We start from the raw sequence: 24,330 nt of genomic DNA, 5'->3' as shown, positions 1-24,330 counted from the left end.
CTATGTACGGGCGCACGGCTTCGATAGAAAACCCGTTTTGACCTATGGTGGGGTACTGCTGTTATCGCGCGCGGGGTGGTGGTATGAACACCTAGTATCGAGCGCTGCCGCTGCCTATAATGTCATGACGAGCGTAATTAAATGTTTTTTTACCGAAAAACATGGTTTTGTAATTCCAGGAATACGGCTTATTGAAGCGTTTTACAGTATAAATACCTATTACAAAAATTGTAGGACCCTCAAACGAAACTACCCAAAATATCCAAATAATATTTAAATCGACCACCAAAAACATCGAATTTATGTGGGTTCCATCACACATTGGTATTACTGGCAATGAAATGGCTGACAAGGCAGCTGACCTTGCAACCAAAGTTATCCTCCACCCAACAATTTCCGACCTACCGACTAATGACATTAAATCATCCATCAAACGCAAAATACATGCTAGATGGCAAAATCATTGGGATGCTATTCCGCCTACCAACAAGCTGAAATCAGTCAAGAAAGACACAAAAAAGTGGAACCCACCGTACTTCCTCAACAGACGCCAAGAAGTTGCCATCACAAGATGCAGAATCGGACATTCCTTCACAACCCACGCTTTTCTCATCAACAAAAACCCACCTCCCACCTGCGACGAATGCCATGCCGACCTCTCAATACAACATATCATCCAGGATTGCTCAAAGTACAGGGACGCAAGAAACAATCTAGCTATACCACCGAATATGGATGAAGCACTAAACGAAAATAATATTTTTAAAATTATCTCTTTTCTTACTCAAATCCACCTAATAAACAAACTTTAACAATGTAAAAACCCTTTCCGTAGTCATTAAGCTATACAATTTTTTTTTTTTTTTGTCTTGTACTCTTAATTCAAGCTAGGCTAATGACCTGTGATGTCGAAGCCTTATTTTCCTAATAAAAAAAAAAAAAAAAAAAAAAAATTGTAGAGGAGAATTTTTTCTAGAAACGTAAAAAGCCCGATTTTTGATATCTTGTTCCAATCGTCCAATATCGCATGGTAAATTAACACGTTTTTTTAAACTTTTTATCAATTAATTATTTTACTAATTAATAAGAATATCGAAAATCGGGCTTCTTACGTTTCTAGAAAAAATTCTCCTCTACAATTTTTGTAATAGGTATTTATACTGTAAAACGCTTCAATAAGCCGTATTCCTGGAATTACGAAACAATGTTTTTATGCCATATTTTGTCTACTAGTGCGCCCTCTTAATCATTGTAAATGTTTCTAAATGTATTTGTGTTCAATAATTCGTATATAATACGTATATGAACACTGCATTTGTGTTGGTTGACGTGCCGTTGTAAATTATAATTATCTAAAAATAAAAACATAAAGAAGTTATTGAAAATATATCAAATCGTTGTCCTTGTTTATTAAATTATTGTTATTAAAAACCACAATATCTAAAATCTATAAACAGTAGTTAGTTTGATGGAAATATTATTTTAGTAATTTGGACGACGGTCGTAAATTTAGTGAAACTACCGACCGACAGTTTCAATCGCAACATCGTGTATAGGCTGTATAGCTAATATAATGTATTAGCATATATGCAGAGACGAACCTAAGGTGGGTCATTGGAGGTGTTACACCCCCCCCCCCCCTCAAAACTCGGCAATATTTAATTTTTAGTCGGCAAAATGGAATTTATTTTCACCTGAATTAAACCAATTTTTTTAAGACGAGGAAAGGAAAATTATATAAATTGTTTAAATGTTAATATTGTTTTAACTCAATATTTTCGTAAGGGGTTATGGAGCGGATTCGTTATTTAAAGTACATCGAGGACTGAGACACGATTGAGCATAAAACACCTTTTTGCATTGCATTTTCAAGCTTAATAAAATCAGTATCACATTTATGTCATCCCTCTTCACCACCCACTCCATAATCAAAAACTCTGGGTCTATGCCACTGCAGTCTGCAAGTATTCATTGTAATAACTAACAAGTAATACATTTAGTACTGCAATTTTTTATTTAGAACGGATTATTTTTGAATAATAATAACAGTAATAATAAGTAATAACAGATCGCCGGGACACGGGGCCTTGCCTTGCTAGAAAGAATAATTCAATTAAAAAATATAATTAGTATTATATATAATATGATATTAAAATATACAATAAGCGATGATCGACGGCCGGAAATAATTAAAAAAATAGCTAGATAAACCACAAAACCAGTCAATACATGTATGGGGAATTTGTCAAAATTAAGTGCGATCGTTGGCCACTAGGAGACACTCAACTGCGGCAAGGCGGTATTAATAAACATTATATTATGCCGCCGCCGCCGCCGCCGCCGCGTAGCCGTTGAGGTTGACCCTTGCCTGAACATCATTCATTCTGCAATTTGGTTTTAGCACGACGCAGTACGCACTCGCCACTTCGCTGAACACAACTGAACACACAAATCGTAAGTACAATGTTGAATATAATTAAAACTATTAAAACTATTTTATGAATACTTTAGTATAATAATATGATATATTTAATATTTTACGTACCTTTATACACCGATTAAATTTTAAATAAATATAATGATTTTTAAAAGAATACAATTTTACGAAATACATTTTCTAAAAATTAAAATATTATATATATATATATTTCTTAAGCATTCAATAATTTTATTTTGTAGCTTCGAGATTCCTTCAATTTATGGCAAGTGTTGTATTTTAAATTTAATTTTCCTTGGTTAATTTAAATTCAAATTTATTACATTAATTGTAAATAGGGTAACTAAGTATAATTATAAAAAAAAAAACAACAGTACCTATAATAAAGAATAATGTAAACAATTTTTAATTTTAATGGGAACATTTTTTTTTTTATTTAAGTTTACTCAATTAATTATTGTTTTATAAGTATAAAAAGCAGGGCCTTGCACCCGATTTAACCCGAACCCTTAACACCCCTAAACACCTTTAAAAAATCAAACACCCGAAACCCGTATAACCCGAATGATTCTGTTTTCAAAACACCCGTGTTAACCAAAACCCGAATAAATATTCGGGTTAACCCGAAATCCCGAATAATTTTTTTTCTCATTCTTCATGCGACATAATATCATTTCGTATGTATTTCTTGTGGTGAGTTCGATTTTGTGGAGTTAAATATTCAACAATAATAATAACAGGGACAATCTAACAAACAATCATAGGTAATTTCTTGAAAATAAAACTATTAAAATGTTAAATAATTTAATTGATTCTGATTAAAATATTGAGTATTTAATTATTTATCATACCTATTATATGATATAATTTATTACTTTATTACTTTATTATTAAAATAAATCCAAATATAGCCAATAGCAATATAAAATAGACGTGGTCTCAACAAAACTGAAAGTATTGACAGCCGTGACCAAAATACCAAACACTAATAACTATAATAATAACTTGTGTTATTTCATTATTTGCGACGAACTTCCAAAGCGGAATTACCTATGTCCTATAATATCTAATTTAGTAACTCGAATATCGTAATTCGCGGCTATATTTATTATTTACCAGTTTTTCGGTTAGGTTAGGTTAAATCACGAAATCATAATTTATATTTTATTTTATTTGTCTATGGCTCAACAGTCAGTATGGCCATCTATTTTAAAATTTTAATATTTTATTATTTATTATATCCATCGACTTGGCATGTGGGAAGTTGTACATTTGTAATTTGTATCACATTCGGTTTACGAGTCTACGACGTGCCTCTCACTATACGTACCTACTCAATTTTCAATTTTATTATTATTTCATCGTACGATTTGTGAATACCTATATATTTTTTATATTACCTTTTAGTTATAGTATAATAATATTATTCATAATATTTATAAAGATTATTTTTTTTAATTTTTAAGTCATCACAAAATAATCAATACCTATTCTGTTATATAATAGGTACGTAACATTATGCAAAATTAAAATATCAATCTGTTGTGACTGTTGATTTTGCAAAATATACCTATTCATTATGTTTTTGCATTTACTTTTAAATGGGATTAGGCTCTAGCAAGTTAACTATTTTTTGACCACAGAAAGCCTTGTAAACATTTTGATTTTTGATGACTGTTTTTTGTTTGCTTATCAAATAAAATTTTTCTGAATATTTTTAATAAGTACCTACAATTTTTTTTTTTTAAAATACGCTAGTATGTTATTTAATTCCAGTACCTATTTAGATTTTAGACATGTTATATAGTAAAAAAAAAATGAGTTACGTGGACTCTAATGCCTATAATAAAACGAATAGGTAGTTAAATAATTACTTTCCCATTGTCTTATTTCTTATAGTTCATAGAAAAAGGTAACCACTGTACATTAATTAACCTAGTTTAGTTAAAAACAAACGTTGCGAATTTGGGTAAAACATTTATATTTTATTATAAATAACATAAACATGAACACTTTCTGTTTTTTTTTTTTTGGGGGGGGGGGTCATCAAAAGTTCTGTTTTATCCAGATTTCTCAGCACCCATATTAACCAATATTAACCCGAATAATAACAGTTTTGAAAACCCAAATGTTTGTTTAAAATTTTTATTCGGGTGTTTGAACACCCAAATACATCCAGCACCCGAAACCCGAATAAATGATTCGGGTGCAAGGCCCTGATAAAAAGTATATAAATATTGAAATATTTTGTCTCATTTATTATTTAAACTTTATGCCTATAATTTAACTTATGTTTAGATGACAACATATATATATAATTATGGCGGCGGTTATGGTGGTGGCGGCGGCGGTCGTCGTGGTGGTGGCGGCCGTGGTGGTGGCGGCAGAGGCGGTCGTGGTGGCGCGGGCAGCGGTAAGACTCCCAACAGGAATAGTAAGTATATAATATATTATCATATAATACCAACTAATAGTTTTAGATTCTGAGCGAAGCAATAAATGTATTGATTTTACAATGATGTGTGTTTTTTTTTTATTTTTTATTTTTGTGTCTGTCATCACCTTTTAGGACAGTAAATGTGCTTGGATTTTCTTCAACAGTAATTTTTCTGATAGAAAAGTGAATCTAGTTGGTACTTTGGGGGGTCAAAAGTAAAAATTTCCCAGTAGTTTTCAAAAATGACGTGAAAAACAAAAGAAAAATTAAGGAAAACGGGAATTTTTACGCAAAATCTGTTTTCGAGAAAATCGATTGTGGTTTTTGGTGTAACTCTAAAACAAATGACCGTAGGGACATGAAATTTTGACTGAATGTTTATATTAGCATTTTCTATACACGATGAAATTTTGAAAACATAACTTTTTTAAATGTTTACGGACATTGTCAGTTTTCAATTTTTTTAGTTTTTTTTTCTATAAATACCAATAAAATTTTATTTGTTGGGTAAAAAAGCGTGAAATTTTAATATAAGGCTCCTGATATATCATTCTAATAGCAGTTGAAAAATATTGAAAATACATAGGCACAATATTTTTTTATCAAATTTATAATTTATTAATTATTTTGTAGTTAGTTAAAAATGTATAAAATGTTTAACTTTTATGGCTAAGGATTTAAAATTTAAAACAAGGCTCCGCGTAAATAGGTTATATATAAATTACTTTATTCACAATAATATCATCAAATATACTTTGTAATATCATAGGCTGACGTTTTTTTTATACAATGATATTATATCATTGAATTCAAATTTAACACCATCCATTACAGTGACCCACTTGTAACCTACTGTACAGCAGAGCGACATCCACTTATCCACCTTTTTATAGTCTAGTTCTATGTACGGAAAATTTATATTGAGATGCATCAATACGTCAATTTTACATGTAATACGCCACCTTCACAATGCCTAAAACATGTGTAAATAATTTTTTCTTTAATACTTAGGTATTCAATATTTACTAAGTAGCTAATTAATTGATTTGAATTTTGAACTAATAACCATAATCTTTTATATAATTTATACGTATCACTGTATTCGGGGAAAGGAGGTTTTATCTATCTGTTAACTATCCATTTTTTAAGTAGACCTATACAAAATAACTTATTCAAAATGTTCCTGTATGTACTTTGGTTGCATTAACTTTGTTTTGGTTTCACACAAAGTTAAAATATTGATTTTTTATTTCATGTTTATTATTATAAATTAAACAGTGATGTTATTTAATTATCTAGTTACATTGATCTTCGTACATTATAACATTTTGTTTAAAATATGTTTTATGTCTCCCAATCTAAAGGAATGAAATGATTAATGTTTCTGAAATTGTCTAAATTAAAAAACAAATTAATATTTTATCATGGATAATATGTTTTAATTTCGATTCCTTTGATTTTCTAGAATGCCCCGTTTGTTTCAAGCGGGGCCATACCGCCGCTCAATGTCGTGCCGTGGATGCCGCCGCCACCAGAGACCCGGTCGCTGATGCTGCCGCTCGAGCAGCCAGGGCAGCTTCTGCTGCCGAAGCAGCTATCGCGTACGCCAAAAAATTACGTTTTTATTAACTCCGTTACCCATAAAAAAATAACAAAATGGAAATTTCCATTTTTTATATAGTCCGCGTAGCATTATCACTAAAGCATGTGTTCCAAATGTAGGCGTTCGACCCAGAAGCCCTAAATCTTCAAAACCTTCGATTTCATCTAATATTTTATTGTACTCAATAGATTTCATAATAGAAACTTCGTCTAATAAAATAACGCACTTTTTTCTTCGTACGTAAAGTCTGAGGTTTTAAGTTTAATTTGTTCCATGTACATAGATGGAAAACCAGTGGAAAAATGTATTGAGTTCAACCAACGCTTTACAGTGCTTTTCCCCGGTAGTATAATGCCACTTTTACGCATATAATTGTAAGTGGATGGTGATTTATAATAAAGTGACAAAGCAATTTTTTTTTCTTGGGGAGACCATGGCTTTCGTTTTTTATGTAGAACTTGCATCATTGTAAGGGCTTTGGAATTTTTTGATGGAAATTTTGTTTTGTCAAAAAAATTTCGCACAACATTTTTTGACATATTTTGAGTTTTTTCATTTTTTTTTTCAAAGCGCTTATTATAGCTCGTTTTCTTTTTAACATCCTCCGTAAACTGAATAACTTTTGTTTAAGAACAGATTCCGTGACCAATTTTTTTTTCGGTGATTTTTTTTGGGGAGTAGGAAATGAAATCAATGATGATACAAAAGATTTCGTAGTAGGTGTAATAGATAAACTTGGACTTTCATTGAACAAAAGCTGCTTGGCAACGGGGCTAATTGATCTCTGACGCCTATCATATTTACGTTTCGGTGTTAAGACTTCAAGCGATTCTGCTAATGTCAAATTATCTAAAAAACAATTTTTTTTTTGTTTACTGTAATATTTAATTTAGAAAAATCAGCTAGATGTTATTTACTAAACAAAACCAAAGACAGTTTGCGTGCTCAAGGTGGGGAGTTTAGGGGTTAGGTTAGGTATTAAAAATACATTTGCACAATTCAAATTTGGACAAAATTACATATTAAACCCTAGAATAACGATTTTAGTTACCTATTTAGTTATAGTTTAAAAATATTTTTCGTGGACAATTTACGTGGTTTTATGTGTTTAAGACGATACAAGTATATTATAATTTTATTTAATTTTAAGTATGAAACTATAAACAATTGAACATCTATACAAAAACCCAACATTTTTTAATTGTGTCAACATATTATGTACCTACCTGTAGCTACGAAGGTTTCTTTAAATTGGAACTGCCCTTTTTCAGTAACTGTATCTGCAGGATATAATGTGTAGTCCTTGTTTACACTTTCTTCTGTATTCCAGACAATTTAAAATTACAATTTTAACAATTTTAACAATATTATTTTTTTTTATATTTTGTTGTAGTCTAACCTGGAATTATATTTTCCACTAGGAACCTTGGCGATCTCTTATTGGATAATTTACTAGAAGGTCCATTTAAAGGCACCGTCTTATGCGTTGCTGTAAAATCTTAAATAATGAATACTTAACTCAATTTTTTTTTAATAATGAAACATTATGTATACAATTCAACTATAATATAAGGGCATAAGGCTGTATCTAATGGTCCAAAACAAATATCTACATATCAATTAAGTCAATAATTATTAATTACCGATAAGCTTAAGAGGACGCTATACCCACATATACGACATACACAAAACGAGTTTACGTAATCTGAGTAGAACTCACACAATTTTGATGTTAAAATGAAAATACCTATTACACAATTAAAAGATAACAACATTTTGGAGGCCAAGATGGTAAGTTTAAAAAAAAACATTAAATGTTGAAAAGTTAAAAGTAATTTAAAAATGTTGTAATTTTCGCTATTTCTAAACGATATAATGAACGTTATATTAGGAATAATGAAGAAAACGCTGACTTGCCATCAGAAATATTATCACAATTCAATTTTATAATAGGTATTTTTACTCTAGAACCAACATTGAGTGAGTTATACACAGACTGGTCAACGTGTTTTGTCTAATAGTAGGTAACTCGTATAGGTGTGTAAAACCGAGACAAGACGTACCAAAACAAACTGACAACACATACGGGTGTGACGTCCTCTTAAATATTATAATTTATAAAATATATTATTATTATATAGAGAAGAAAATCTTTGAAATAATTTTATATTTTTTCATGGATTCTTTTCAGAAAAAGCCTTCCAAGTTAGTTTATATATAACAAATTTTACCCAGAGAATATTCCATCGGAACAGCATTTTTTTTTAATGTGCGACGAATTGTACCAACTGGTTCGTTGTACATTTTGAAAATGATTAGCACAAATGTACCTTTTTTTCAACCGTTTAGGGCTGAGTGACACTAGCTTCATATTTCCTATGTTTGATAAAATAAAAATAAGTAATATAGTAACCCTCAGTAATATCATATGGTAATATTTATTTTTAAATAATTTACCTGAATTTAAAATCCATTTTTTAGCCAATTCTTCATTAGTAGGGAAAGAATAAAAACTATTCTTAGAGGTTCTCCTCGACAAATTACAGTTAAAAAACATACATTTATCACCAGACATTTTAAAAAAGAACAGACAGCTAGAACTCTAGAAGAGTTTTAGAGCTCTGTACTCAATAATTCGTATGAATCAAATGAAAAATAAATCTCGAAAATATTATCAGTAGACAGTATTTTTGATCGAGTACCGTAGAAAGGATTTTCCAAGACCCTTTATACGATAAAACAGTATACTATTTGTATAATTAACGTTTAGGAACACTATATATAGAAATGTGAGTAACCGGTGGCGGTCGGGACTTGAGTTTGACCTGGCCCCGCAAACAAAACATAGCTGGTATTTTAAATCAAATCGTATATAAATGTATTTAATTTCCTTCGACCGAATGAAGTTAAAAATAATATGAGTAGTGATATGAGTAGATTTAAACGTAAACAGTTTGTAAAGACGGTATGTCAGCCTACAATATTATTGTAGGTAGGCATATTTTATGATATTATTGTGATCAAAGTAGCTATTTATATATTTATATAACTAGTTTTAGTATTCTAATATCCACTACAGTAGGTTAAATTCATTTTCCTCAAAATAATTACATTTGAAAATATCATTGTGTTTATAAAATATAACAATACATTTAGAACATCGATTAATTTCTGAAAAGAAATCATAAAGTCAAGGTTCAAGAAAACAGAAGTGTCTTAACGTTTTATTTGTACCTAAATTAGTTTTGTAATATTAAAACGGGTAGGTACACACAAACTCCATATTTTCTTTCCCCTTAAATCCATTACTGTAAGTAACATAATAACACAAATGATAACACAGAGCGTACGTAGCGGCGCGGCGAGTACACCTTCATTTTTGCACCGATAAGTTTGAAGCAACCGGAACGCAACCGGATAGCGGAGTAGCGGACCACGCACGGTAGTCTATCAGTCTATCAACATGAAAGTGCGCCTCGTATCGTCGGTCCCCACTCCTGCAAGGCTGCAGTCACTAGCGCTTACAACGTTCCCCGCCAATACTAGGCGGGTGCCCACAGCGCTGTATAACGGCCGCCGCCAACTGACGCGCAGCATATTTTCTATAGCAGTGGGCTATCTATAGTATTTATAATCAATGATATAACATATTATGTTATATTATGTTATTGATATGTTATTTAAAAAAATTTTGTTGTGGTAAATAAGTGCCTATTTTGATTTGTTGTTAATACAGAAAATTGAACAAAATTAAATGGTATTTCAGTATTTGTTAAAAATTCATTAAAAGTAACTTATGTTCATAGAGAATTTATAATAACTAACTTAGCATTCATGTTGGGTTCAACCAATTTTTTTTAATTTTTATACAAAATTATTTAAACAAAAAAAATGAAACAGAAACAGAAATATACCAACATGGCAACATGAACGGCCGAACGGGAGGTTTATTTTTTTGTCCCCCCTAGATTTGTATTATCCAGTTACGCCAGTGACGTCGGCCCTGCCAACAAATGGTATTTGAAATATGATACATTTAAATTATTGATCACTAGACCGCGGATTATATGCAGTGAAAATACTCTATTATATACATGCAAATATGCAGCATAAAATACAGAAATATGCATAGACTATGTTAAAATATGCACTAAGAATTAAATTTAAAAACAATATGAAAAAATTATGGTGATGAAATTTATTAACAAAAAAATTATTATATTATATTTATGTAAATTTATTTAGAACTGTAGTTCTCGTAGCAGTATATTACTAAATGTTGCTCCAAGTGGTCCATTGTAAAACTATGGCGCTTGTCATCCAAAATAAGTTTAAATGCAGAAAATGACCGTTCAACATCACAGGACAGTATTTAAACTTAGAAGCCATGTTCCTCGTTATTGTATTGGGGAGTACAGTACTTGTGCCATTAATGTAAGCGTCGATCATACTTAGGGAATCATATCCGGGATTTTTGTTCAGTAATCGAGTAATCTTTGTTTTGATTTTTTCTGAAAATACGTCAGGCAGTTCAGATGCTGTTGTTAATAATCCCTCCATAACTTTTAATGAATTGTGTAGTAACAAGTTTCTTGCTTCTAGACTTGTAATTAGTTCTGGTATTTTAGAAAAATGTGTAAAAATTTTTCCTTAAAGTAGATTCGTCGGGTATGTTTTGATTCGTGCAATATTTTTTCAGAAAACTACGGAATTTCGGATTACTTAGTTTTTTCAAAGGAATGTTACTCGCTATTAATGCCTCGCATAAATCATTTTTGAAATTATCCTTGCGTGTTATACTGTTAGTACGAGGCTGTGATATAAGCGCCTGGCTACCAGAAGTATGGGTTGTCTTACTTTTTTTTTCAGAGGCTGCTATATGAGTTGCTGTTTGTATATGCTGGACAATTTGAAACTTCTTTGAACACGGCACTTTTTTCTCACATATCTGGCAGTACACAACCATTCCGTCAGTAGTAAACGTCCCTGGATATTCATTTATCCAAACATGAATACGCGTATTTTTAATAGGAGGCATCTTATAAAATAAATGTATATCTTAACGTGTACGATTTGGTGATTCACGAGAGACTGAAATGTGACCATAAAAATAAATACGAATTGATTTTGTTCGAGGCACGTGCAAACGATTAAATGATATCTTATCGAGTTTTCGATAAGATATATAAATAACGACAGCGGTAGAAACTACTCCGGTCAATTAGTTCGGTCGGTATGTATTAGATGTCTATATAGTATGCGTTTTGACACATTTAATCAGTGTGTTTTTTGTTTAAAAATACGATTATATGCAATTTACATCGTGATCAATGAAATATGCATACTTGGTAAAAAAATACGATTATATGCAAATGCATATTCAGATATGCAAATGCATATAATCCGCGGTCTATTGATCACCATCGACATAATTAGGGAACCAGTTTGCCATTAACTGTTTTTGTATTCTCATTGCAACCACCCTTGGTCCTCTTCTATCTTCAATTTCATTATTTTCGTTTATTCTATTATTTCCTCCAACTGGTTCTTGTTCAATACAATCTTCGAAAGGCTGAATAGGAAGACGATAATGAACACGCATGTTATGTATAATTGCGCATGCATTTGCAATTTTTCCAGCAGTTTCAGGTGCATACATCAAAACACGTTGATATGAGAGACATCTCCACATACTTTTGAATACACCGAAAAATCTTTCCACAATATTTCTGGCTTTGCAGTGTTTTTTTGTATATTGATACTGTCGTGTCCCTTCTGGATAACGTGTTAGAGGTGTTAAAAGCCAAGGCTCAAGCGTCACCTTGAAATAATCATGAACACTTTTAAAACTCATATAATTCAATAGTTAGTGTTATTAATTATTTAATATTATTAGTACCAATTAACCATGTGTATCTTTCACCCCTATTGTAATGAAATTCCATAGCCCTCCGTATAGGAGAAACACTACATATGTAAGAATCATTTCTTGCACCTGGGAATCTGGCGTTAATATTTAATATTTTTAACTCAGGATCAACTACCTAAAATTAAAATTTCAAAAATTATTTGTGTTTCACAATTAATATTATTCTATTCATACCGCTTGAACATTAAGAGAATGGTTTCCGTGATGATTCACGTATGCTTCTTCATGATTCTTTGGGGCAAGAATATTTATATGTGTGCAGTCAATAGCACCAATAGCACCTTCAAACGCTTGTGGGGCATTTGAAAACTTTTCTCGAGCCTTGTCCCTTTCAATTGCTGTCATTGGAAAACGAACCCAACGCCTCAATAGTTTTTGATTTATAGCATTGGTTAACTATGTATGCATCTGCTGACTGAGGGCTGACTAACATTTGCAATAAAATTATCTCCAGTAGCTCGTTGGTAACTACCTTTTGCATAGAAGTTCACCACTACTAATTCCTAAATGTGAAAAACAAAACAGCAATATTGTACAAATAACAAAAACAGTATATCTTTTATTGACTAATTAATTGTGTAATAATCCAATACATTAGTATCTAATTAAAAATAAACAAGTGTAAGAATTTAACACATTTACAATTGTATATAACAATGTTTAGTTTAAATTACAGGGCTTGAAATCGAAATAAAATTTTTCGATTTTAATTTCAATTTTGCTTATCGATTTTAGTTCTTTTTGATTTAAATTTAAAAATAATTTATCGATTTCAATTTAAAAATAATATATCAATTTTAGTATTTTTTGATTTTGATTTAAAAATAATATATCGATTTCATTATATTATGATTTTGATTTTAAATATAGTTTTCTTTTTTTCAATTTTAGATTACATTTTAAAATTTAAATATCAAATTTATACTATTATTATTTCAATGTCACTGAAATATTTTCAATTTATGAACTTTAACTATACATTTTTGATTATTCTTTATTACTTTTACATTTCAATCAATGTGAAATTTAGATTAGATTTTAGATTCTGATATTGATTAACTTTATCAATTAAATTTCTGTCGCAACCAGGCCCGTATTTAAGGGAGGGCTCGGAGGAGCAATTGCCCCTGGCGGCAGTATAAAAATTAGGTTTAGGGGCGGCAAAATATTGAAATGGTCAAAAATGTAAAATGAAGGTTAGCCCCTGGCGGCAATATTTGTTAATACGGGCCTGGTCGCAACCATTTAAAATTTAAATAATAATGCCCAAGATCTAACGTTTACCTAGTGTTTAGACTTTTTTAATAACAAAACACTTAAGAGCCACCAAAATTAAAGATATTACCCAATAGATTGTTATGCTTTTTCAATTTTTTAAAGAATGATTTTTAAATAAAATAACAATTATAAGACATACCTACAGTACGAACATCCCAATATTCTATTTATTATTAAATACTAATATAAATCTATAAAATAAAACACAAATCATATTTTTATTCAACTTTTTAATAAGATTAATAATCAATTACAAATGAGTTTTTAAGCATTAACTTTCATAAATTTTGTGTTTGAACGTAGCATCATTATGGCATCTAATGAATTGGCTGATAAGGATGTACGTAAATCAGATAATATAAACTTTATTCCACTAAAACTCCGTTCAACACTAACCTGAAAAAATAAAAAATAAAAAATTCCACATGAAAATACAAAGTATTAACAATATTGTATATACCTGAGTAGCGGGTACGGCAAGAACAATATTTGCTAGCTTATAAAGATCAGACTTATCATGTTTTTGGGATTCCCAGAATGCAAGTATGTTTGTTTTATAATGTAGACGCTCTACATTTTTAAAATTATGCAAACTAGTGGATATATCATTTAAGATATTTGTTTCACTACGATTACTTGCAACAGATGTTTGTGATGACAAAAACAATTCAAATCCATCATCAATTGTTTCTGCAGTATTATCAGGAGAATCAATAACATTGGCTAAAAAAAAATTATACTATTATTTACCACTACAAGTTAAAATAATTGTTTTATCAATCTGTGTTAACCTATAGCAGAGTTATTGACATCATCAGTTTGACATACATCTTGTATCTGAATCATACATTTCCATGTTTTAATTAAATGATTAATTCCAGTATTTTTGTCAGTTTCATTTAATATGCATTGGTAACGTGGATCAAGGAAAATTGCTAGAAAAAAGTTTCAAATATTGAAATATAACTAAATACTAAATATTATGTAGACAAATTATCCTGCAGAAAAAAAAAGCAATAATGGTGAATGTGTAAACTGTTATCAGGACTCGTGTGTACAAACAATGATATGTTTTCTTTTAAAATCTAATTTTTTAATATATAAACAAAACAAATATATAAGACATAAGTACATCTAAAATTTTAAAAGTTTTTGTTAAGAATAAATAATGTTTAAGTCAACAGCAGCACCAATTCACCAGTCTTTAAATTATTTAGAATATAAGGAATATATATATTTAGAATATAGTCATTGTATATGACTATGACAATTATTATATTTCATCAAACAAACCTGCCAAAAAGATTGGATTCTTTAATAATAGCACCTCACGCTGTTTCATAGATTTCAAAATTTGTTTAGCTAATATTGAACCGTTAGACTGGAGACCATGTGATGCTTTAAGCCATACTCCAAAGAAGTCACCGAGGTTTATGTCCTGCTTTTGAAGAGCAAGAGTAGCTATTTTAACAGGCATTAATGCATCAACCTATACACAATAAATATATCTATTAGTTACTAATATAATCAAAAATTAAAAACTTTTATTAAGGTAGTATAATATAGGATACGGTCTACACTTTATAAATGGGCAATGAACATATTATAATAGTTTGATATTCTTTTTTCATTAATTTTATCATTACTAAATTTAGAGTTATTGGTAAAATAGTGTTGCCGATTGTTATATTAGCGATACCTATATCCAAAGTTTATATTAAATATATACTACTCTATAATATTTGATACCCACTAATAAATTATAAGATATTTATTAAAAATAAAAACTTACAATGCTTTGAATAGAATCCCATTCACTTTTTTTTAATTTGAGTTCAGTATTAGTGCTATGGTGGGTTTGGCAAAACTCTTTCAACTCTAATAATCTGAATAACATATTAAAGACAGAGTTCCATCTTGTTTCGTTATCTATTATAGCATATTTGAGGTTTTTTTCTTTTTAGCCAAGTGGCAGACTTAGGAGTTCTCAATTTTTTCACCACCTGGTTTTGTAAAATAGGTAAATTATGAGCATAAATAAAATCATCAAACCAACATATTATACTATACTATGTAAAACTTTTAAAATTATACTATTATACCTTTCTTGCTTGAACTATGCAACTGGTGATTGGTGCGTTTTTAAACCCATCTAGAATACATAGTTGCAAAGTATGCACAGCACATCGCACACATGAGGTTATAGGTGAAGGACATAAGGCATCAAACACATCATCTTCAAAAGATTGAATAGATATGGTAGCTTCATCTGTCAATTTTAAAATTTTATTTATTTATAGAAGATACCCAGTCATTTCACAAAAATTTGTTTTCTGATTTACTACTATTCAGTATTTATTATTTAAGTGTGTGCGGTAATATGATAACTACCTACTCAGTATAAACTGAAATTTTCAATATATAGCCTATAGGTATATTCATTTTATTTTTACATTTAAGTTACCAACATCTGACTCTTAAATATAAAACGGGCTTTGTTTATTTTAAAATACAAAGCTACTTTACCTTTAAAAATATATTAATTTTGTTTGTCGTGAAAATATTTAGACCACACTTTTTATTTATTTAATATATGTAATTTATTTGATTTAAATTCAGATTTTAAAATATTTAAAAATAATAATTATAATCTAAGCAATTAATCTTGGATATTTAAGTTTAGGTATGTAAAATGTAACTATAAAAACATTTATATTTCTTTAAAGTTTAAATACTTTTAATAATTGATTAATGGTGTATTATGGTAGATTTGAGTCAACGTTTAAAATAAAGGTAACTACATACTTAATATTTAAATTAAAAAAAAAAAGGTTCATTATACATTTTCATATTATTTTTTTAAGCTTTGTAAACCAGATTATTTTAACTAATATACCTGTATTAAATAAATCAATCAAGAGTTCATTTTCAATGTCTTCATTAGATATTGGTGTCCCACCACTAGGATACTCATTATCACTGTCTTCATTGTTGATGTCTGTAGTATTATCATTAACCTCATCACTCTCATCAACAAAATCATTTTCAATATCATTGACAGTCATTATCCTAGCCATCTTTATCATATTCGCTGCATTGTCACAAGTTATTGTGTAAATTTGTTCTCGAGTTATTTCATACTTTACAAGTACATCAAGAAGCTATAAAAAGGTAATACAAATTGAAGTATATATTAATATCTATATTAATGCAGTTCAAAAACAAATAAATATTATTTTATTTTTACCGATTGTTTTAAATTTTCTGCTGTATGCGTGTCAAATAATTCTACCATTGCTAACGTTTTCAAAGTAATTTCACCATTTTTAATATATTGAATAGTTATACCTAATATTGAACGATTATGACGTTTAACTGAGTCGATCTTTAAACTTATTAGTTGCTTTTTAATGTCATTTTTAATACATGAAATAATAACATTTGATGCATTCAAAATGTGATTTTTAATATTTTGAGAATTAATAGTAAATCCTAAAATTTTAAACAAAATGTCATTCTTATCATAAACCTTATTAATTTATTAAAGACATTGATTAAGTACAAACCATTGATGCACGGCTGTACAGTGTACACTGATACACAGCACTATGCATTTTATGTTTGCATACTTTGGTACATAATATAATATATTATTATATAATGTAAGCAAAAAATCAAATCTAATGCGCTCCGTGTATCAGTGTACAGCCAATATTATAGTTAGATATTTAAATATAATTTAAAATAATATATTTACCTCCGCCAATTGCTTCTGTTAAAGGACGCAGAATTTTAGAAAACCCTGAATCATTGAAAATGGTCAAAGGTCTACCATTTATAGTTACCATTTCAGTACATGCCTCCAACAAAGAACTTTTATTCAAATTAATGTTTAATTTTTTTTTTTCAACTGAAATATGTTTATCTAAAGGTCCATGTTTCTGTTTCAAAAGATTTAGGTAGATACAATTATGTAAAAAATTTAAAATAAAAAATGTTAATACTATAAATACTTACTTTATTTGAGCATGAATTATCTTCATCATTTGGACGCTTTACACCACTATTTACGAACTTCAGTTTTTTAATATCTTCCTTAGCTTTATCCAACATGATAGCTTCATCAGGATGAGTTGTTCGTATGTGCGTTTCCAAATTATGACTAACACTACCTTTAATTACAGGTCTACGACACCCTTCAATCTTACATACGGACTCATTTTTGTCAATATTGTAAGAAAAAAATAATTTTTTCACGGGATTAGTTTGAGGTCTACCCATTTAAAATTATATAATATGACAATTTTACAACGTGATAACTAATAACCGGGCATGAGCGGCATACACGGCAAGCTTCAACAAACTGAACAGTCAAATCGACAAAATGTAATGATTGAGATTGACGACGCGTAGCAAATTAAATTATTAAAACTATTTTAGTATTTTAGGTTATTGGTTTAAACTTAACAACATACGCGCCACGCACTAAGATATTATTATCTTACCTCCATAATACAAAATATCTATATACGGAATAAATAATGTATGATAATGGAAAAATTATTTTTTCAAGCATTTTACTTAATAATAAGTTAAATGTGTGTATGGAAATAAAACTTGCAATAACAACAACTATCGCCTGTCGAACGCTGATTCCTTTTATCCTATAATATGTAGGTACACTATATTGTAAAGATTCCATTTTAACTTTCAAGAAAACAAAATATTAGACACAAGTTATTAATTATTACTAGTAATTAGTTATTACTATTGTGCATAATACGCAATATGGTCATTATGTAAGTATATAATAGTCAATGCTATAACTTATTACCCAATATATCAATGCGTGTGCCTATTAACAATATAAAATATAAATAGACCTGATGGCTGTATGCCTGTATACTTTTTAATTTCAAATTAAATGTTTTTTGTAATTTCTTTAAAATCGATATTATTATGATATGATTTCGATATTGATATAAATTATCGATTTCAACTTTTTTCAATTTTAATATAAATTTTGGAAATCATTAACCAGCATTAATGATTTCGATATTACTTTTGATTTTTTAAAAAATTTTTAACGATTTTTATCGATATTTAAAATCGATTTTAAAATCGATTTCAAGCCCTGGTTTAAAATATATCTAAAATTGTATAATTACTTGAATTTCAACTGGAAGTCCTGAACTACGTTCACGTTTAAGTGAATCACGATTCACGAATGCTGTTTGTTAAGTCCATAGCAAGTTCTGGACTAACTCGGAATGTGTTCATGAATTCATTTATTGGTAGATCATATGGATTTTGAGTATCTCTGAGTACTTTTCTCTCCACTCTCCTCTCTAACATTCTAACCCTTTCTTCCAACTCTAACAATTCCCAACCAAGATAATATTCAGCCATAATATTATTGTATAAAGAACTTTTAAAACTAAATATGCAAAAAATAACAAAAGACAAGGTATAAAGGACAGGTATAAATATTTATAAGTATTTTATTTGTATTTTAACGATGTACCCAATTAAACGGCTATAGATAAATCAAATGTGTGATAATGATAAATTATAACGGCCGTCCTACCGCCGCATATTTGGGTGTAAAAACTGTTTTGCGAGTATCAACATATCTTTCACCGTATTTATGATAAAAGTACCAAAATTTCACGATGCATAAAGAAGAAATTTATCTATGCCGTAGCGTTTTTCTTTTTTTTGTAACATAAATAAAATTTAAGTTATTTATTATCAAACATTTGCTTTTTTTGTTGTTTTTCAAGAGCTTATAAAAAACCATTGGGTAATGATATTAAAAAAATGAAAACGCTACAGCACAGATAAAGTTCTTCGCAATGCGCTGTGAAAATTTGGTAACTCTACCATAAATACAGAGCGAGTATATTTGATACCCGCAAACCTATTTTACTATGTTTAGAATTGTATTTTATAAAATGTATCTCGCCGTCGTGTGCCGTCTTGTGCTGCTTCTAGCGGAAAAACGATGAATTATTTTCGCGCGTACTCGGCGGCAGCCCCCACTCCACATAAGCTCCGCGATTTCGTAAAAAAGTAGGGCCGTCGCGACCTTGAAAACGTTAACACCATAGAGTGGTACTATTACTCAATACTTTATATGCGAAATATAATTACGAAGAAAATCATTTTCATGATTTATATTATTGTCGGTCAAGCGCCGCCACGCCGCGCGCCGTAATAGCAACGATCGGCACTTAGAACGCAACGTTCAATTTTCGTGATCCTCATCTGCTGTACAGTCTAACAGTTTCTTATGATAACTTAGTAAATTATACATTATTTATAAATTATATAAATAACCAAAATGTTTGTAATTAAATTCTTGATACAATTTATTTTATACATTAATTGGCAATTACACGTAAAATATTTATTTTACGTCCTTACCTGTTATACAGGCTGTAAAAAGATCTGACAAACTTTTATTTTAATCAATATTTTTTATTTTTATTTTTTAATATATATAAGTACCTAATACAAATTTTAAATCTGATGCAATTTTTTTTTGAGAAATTTAGTACAAAAATAATCTAAGATGAACGTTTAGATACCTTGTAACTATTTATCTAGATATTAGATAAGATAAAAGATGAACAAATAATTATCTAGATAAGTCCGAACACTGCCTATATGTATATTAAAATCTTACATTTTTCAGATAAAATGGCAAACGACTTCAAATTCAAGACATAAAAGACCCACAAGAAAAGATTGTTGAATGATTATTACCTTTATGATGACTGATGAGTTATGGCTATATTATAGTATATTACTATTATATTATTATATTATTATATTATTATATATTAATATTAATATATCTATTATTGGTATTATTATAATTATATAGGTATACTATACTCTAATTAGTATATTTATAGTATAATATAATACTATATTTATATACAGTATACAGTATATTAGGCCAAAATATTGAATATTTATAATGTAATAATATATCATTTGAATTATTTTTTTTAATTAGACTATCGTTTTATAATATACTAAAAGCAAAAAAATAAAATAAAAATTATAACATAAATATTTTTATAATTTTTTTTTTTTATAAATGTTTAAAGTTAGAATTATTTTTAAATGTTTTGTTTTTGCATAAGTAGAATTGAAAATTTTAATAATGATTAAATAATAATATATGAATAATTCCCCATATCCTTCATTTAATAGATATTGTATACAATACTCAACTTCTTATATTATTATATGTTTAAAAATAAAATAAGTAAATACATCAATACATAATATTATCTAGTATTCAAAATTATTTAAAACGTTAGGTACCTAATAGGTTATACGTATAATGTATATACAATATACCTATATGAGATTAAACTATCGTACGAGGTACGATAAGTACTTCAGGTCACCTATAAGTTATTACTTAAACGATGCAATAAATTTACTAAAAAATTTTAAATTTTAATGGTTGCTATAGGTTATATATATAGATAAAAATAATTGAATAGACGTTGTTGTTGTTGTTCTTGGCCATGTCGCCAGGTGTGCATTAAGAGGCCATAAATCCATAACCACTTATCTCACAGCGTACAAACTTCCCATAAACCATTTACATATCAATCTTAATATGTCCTGAAATTTTTATTGAAATCGGTTTGGTGGACAATGAGTTATAAAATGTATTTAAAATGTACACTTATTTTTATATATATAGATATTATTATTATGACTATATAGTATAATATAATAGTGAAATATTAATGTTAAACGAAACAAAAGAATAGTGTAATTGTGTATTTGTATGCGTTGGCGTAATAAAGTGCAAACCGCATAACATAACTACAACCCGGCGCAGACACGATAGTACGACACCAAGAATATGTTACGTCCCAACCGACGTTAATATATACATCAACGCAGAAATGAAATACGTGATGTACTAGGTATGATGAATGTTTATTAACGTAGTACAAAATTACAATGTTATAATATATGGTGTAAAAGAGTGGTGTTACGACTCTTTAAGATAGAATATAAACTGTGAGTGGTGTTACGACCTGACTCTGAATGTCCCTAACTGTCTGAAGAGCTCTTGTCCTGGGCTTCTATATATATGATTGTGTCCTTTGAAGTGAGTGGTTGTAGTAGTGGCTAAGCTCGGTCATGAGACAGAGTTCGGGTCTCGTATTTGGTATGCTGGTCAACTAGTATCCTGCGTATGGGCGTTGGCTTTCCAGGAAAGATACGTAAGTGACGGCACCTTCTATAGTTTAAAACACGTTAACCGCCATATGCCCGCCGGCGGTCATACGGCAACGTTCAAATTCTATACTTTTATGTCCACCGGCGCCCATAGTTGATCATTACTACCACGCCACATGACCCGCCGGCGACCATAAATTCATATTTGAACAAATGCTTATAATTTTTGTGGCGTTACGATAATGCATTTTTAAATAGTACTATGGCGTAGAGAAGAACATGACGATTCTAATGGTATAAAAAAACACAACATATTTTTAATTTTAACGATTATTTTGTTATAACAAACATATCATTTTCATAGTTAAATTTGGAAATAAATTGGTGCTTATGAAACATTGACACAACTAAAATACTGTCATTTTTTATAACTTGTTAATGTTTATTTTATTGTAAATAAATAAAATAATAATATTACAAAAGTATTTTAGTTATTATTAAAAAGTATTTAAAAATGTTTAAAAATAAATAATTGTTGCTTAGCTGATAAATTAAATACAATTAAATTTTAGTTTAAATAAAACATATGATTATATTATATAAAATAAAGATAATAATTTTATCTAATAATTAATTTACATGATTTTTATTAAAACAATCAATGCATGTATACATTTTACATGTTGAACAAAGCGTATTTACCTTTTTGGTTGCAAGTGCAGCTGACTTTGAACCTGAAACTGTGGTTTTATGTGAGTAACAGTGTAAGCATCTTTTTTGCTTTTGTGGTTTTAAAATCGGTTCATCATTTCGATTCTTTTTGCCTATATCGATCATTTCAATACCATGTTTGGTAGACAACATTGCAACATCTCGTTTGTCGTGCCATTTCGCAACTACTACCCCATCTGTACTTTCTTTTCCAATTATTTGTCCTTTTTTCAATTTTGTTTTTAACACTTCAGGTAACTTAACACGATTTGTTCTCAATGTTCCTACCAGATGTGTGTTGTTCTTCAATAATTCACGAGCTAATGGCATGTATGTATAAAAGTTATCTGTAACTACAGTACGTCCTACATTTAAATAAGGTCTAATTAACTCCATTACAACTCTAAGTGCTAGACCTTTACCATCTACCTGATTTTTACCAGCATATACTTGTAAATTATGTGTATATCCATTTTTTTCACATATTTTAAATAGCTTCACTCCATATTTATGCGCCTTCCCGGGTATGTATTGCTTGAATTTCAATCGACCACGGAATGGAACCATTGACTCATCTATTGCTAAGTACTCATCTGGTTCCATGACATTTTGATAATTTTTTACAACACGTTCGAGCAAATCATGAACTTTATAGATACGATCATTGTCAGGGGTTTCCTCGTTATCCGCAAAATGCCAAAATCTTAAGGCGGTTGAAAGTGGGTCGTTTTTTCGTGCATTTAGACCAATAAGCAAAAGAAAAAAAAACACACTTCTAGAAGTCCAATTTTCATTTTGAAAAAATGTTTGGATTTGTTTACTCCTTGTCTGTGTTATGTAGGAAATTAATTTTTAATTTTATGTTTTTTAGTAACAATAAAGTAAAAGTGAATTTTGGAAAAAAAAGAAAATTAATTTGGTACTATATTAATTAAACAATAGAAAAAATCGAAAATCCATTTCCTACATAACCTAGAAAACAGAATAATGAATTTAAATGTGTTTTCAAAATTAAAATCGGGCTTTTGGTACTGGGTGAATTTTTCTTCCGCTTTTTGGGACTTTCATAGCCACATAGGAGTTGAAACATTTTCAATTGCAAAATATAGTAACGTGTGACTGCGCGTAGGTACGCTATACCGATTTCCGAGAATCTTAGCCGCGACTATTATACGGGCGATAAGAAATCAATTACATAATATTATAATGATACACAGCTGCTAAATAAAATATTATTTAGTATATTATGCCATCGTGATTCAGTCCGTGCACTATTTGTACTCACTACCAATTTTATTTTCTTGTGGTAAAAATGAGTAATTGGCGTTTTGGTAATAAAAAACGAGCTAAATTATTCATAAGACGAAAAAAGTTGAAACACAATTTGGCAAATTTACAAAAAAAAAAATGAAGAAATTCAAGAACTCGGCAATGACGACAGCAATAACGTTTCAGAAATAAGCAATAATCAGTTAAAAAGTTGTTCAATAATGCGATATTATAATTATTTTAAATCTCAGTGGTATTTTAGATTCTGAGCGAAGCGATGAATGTATTGATTTCACAATGATGTGTGTTTTTTTTTTATTTTTTTTTTTATTTTTGTGTCTGTCATCACGTTTTAGGACAGTAAAAGTGCTTGTATTTTCTTCAATAGTAACTTTTCTGATAGGAAAGTGAATCTAGTTGGTACTTTGGGGGGTCAAAAGTAAAAATTT

The 24,330-nt window shown here is 29.4% G+C and overlaps 1 protein-coding gene and 1 pseudogene across 1 annotated transcript; both read right to left on the bottom strand.

Moving 5' to 3' along the window:
• Positions 1 to 11,887: 11,887 nt before the first annotated feature.
• On the bottom strand, positions 11,888 to 19,093 carry LOC132949599 (putative nuclease HARBI1; annotated as a pseudogene).
• On the bottom strand, positions 14,070 to 17,965 carry LOC132936427 (uncharacterized). Its single transcript, XM_061003152.1, is given in 10 exon segments — positions 14,070 to 14,407; positions 14,476 to 14,619; positions 14,978 to 15,173; positions 15,477 to 15,638; positions 15,640 to 15,687; positions 15,787 to 15,953; positions 16,581 to 16,845; positions 16,932 to 17,032; positions 17,442 to 17,625; positions 17,702 to 17,965. Coding segments are annotated over 10 exon segments (1,863 nt in total). The 3' UTR covers positions 14,070 to 14,075.
• Positions 19,094 to 24,330: the final 5,237 nt, after the last annotated feature.

This window comes from Metopolophium dirhodum, chromosome 1 (genome assembly GCF_019925205.1).
Source record: "Metopolophium dirhodum isolate CAU chromosome 1, ASM1992520v1, whole genome shotgun sequence".
In the NCBI taxonomy this organism is placed as follows: Eukaryota; Metazoa; Arthropoda; class Insecta; order Hemiptera; family Aphididae; genus Metopolophium; species Metopolophium dirhodum.
The sequence above is the reverse complement of the archived record's forward strand: the minus strand, read 5'-3'. Positions and strand labels throughout refer to the sequence as shown.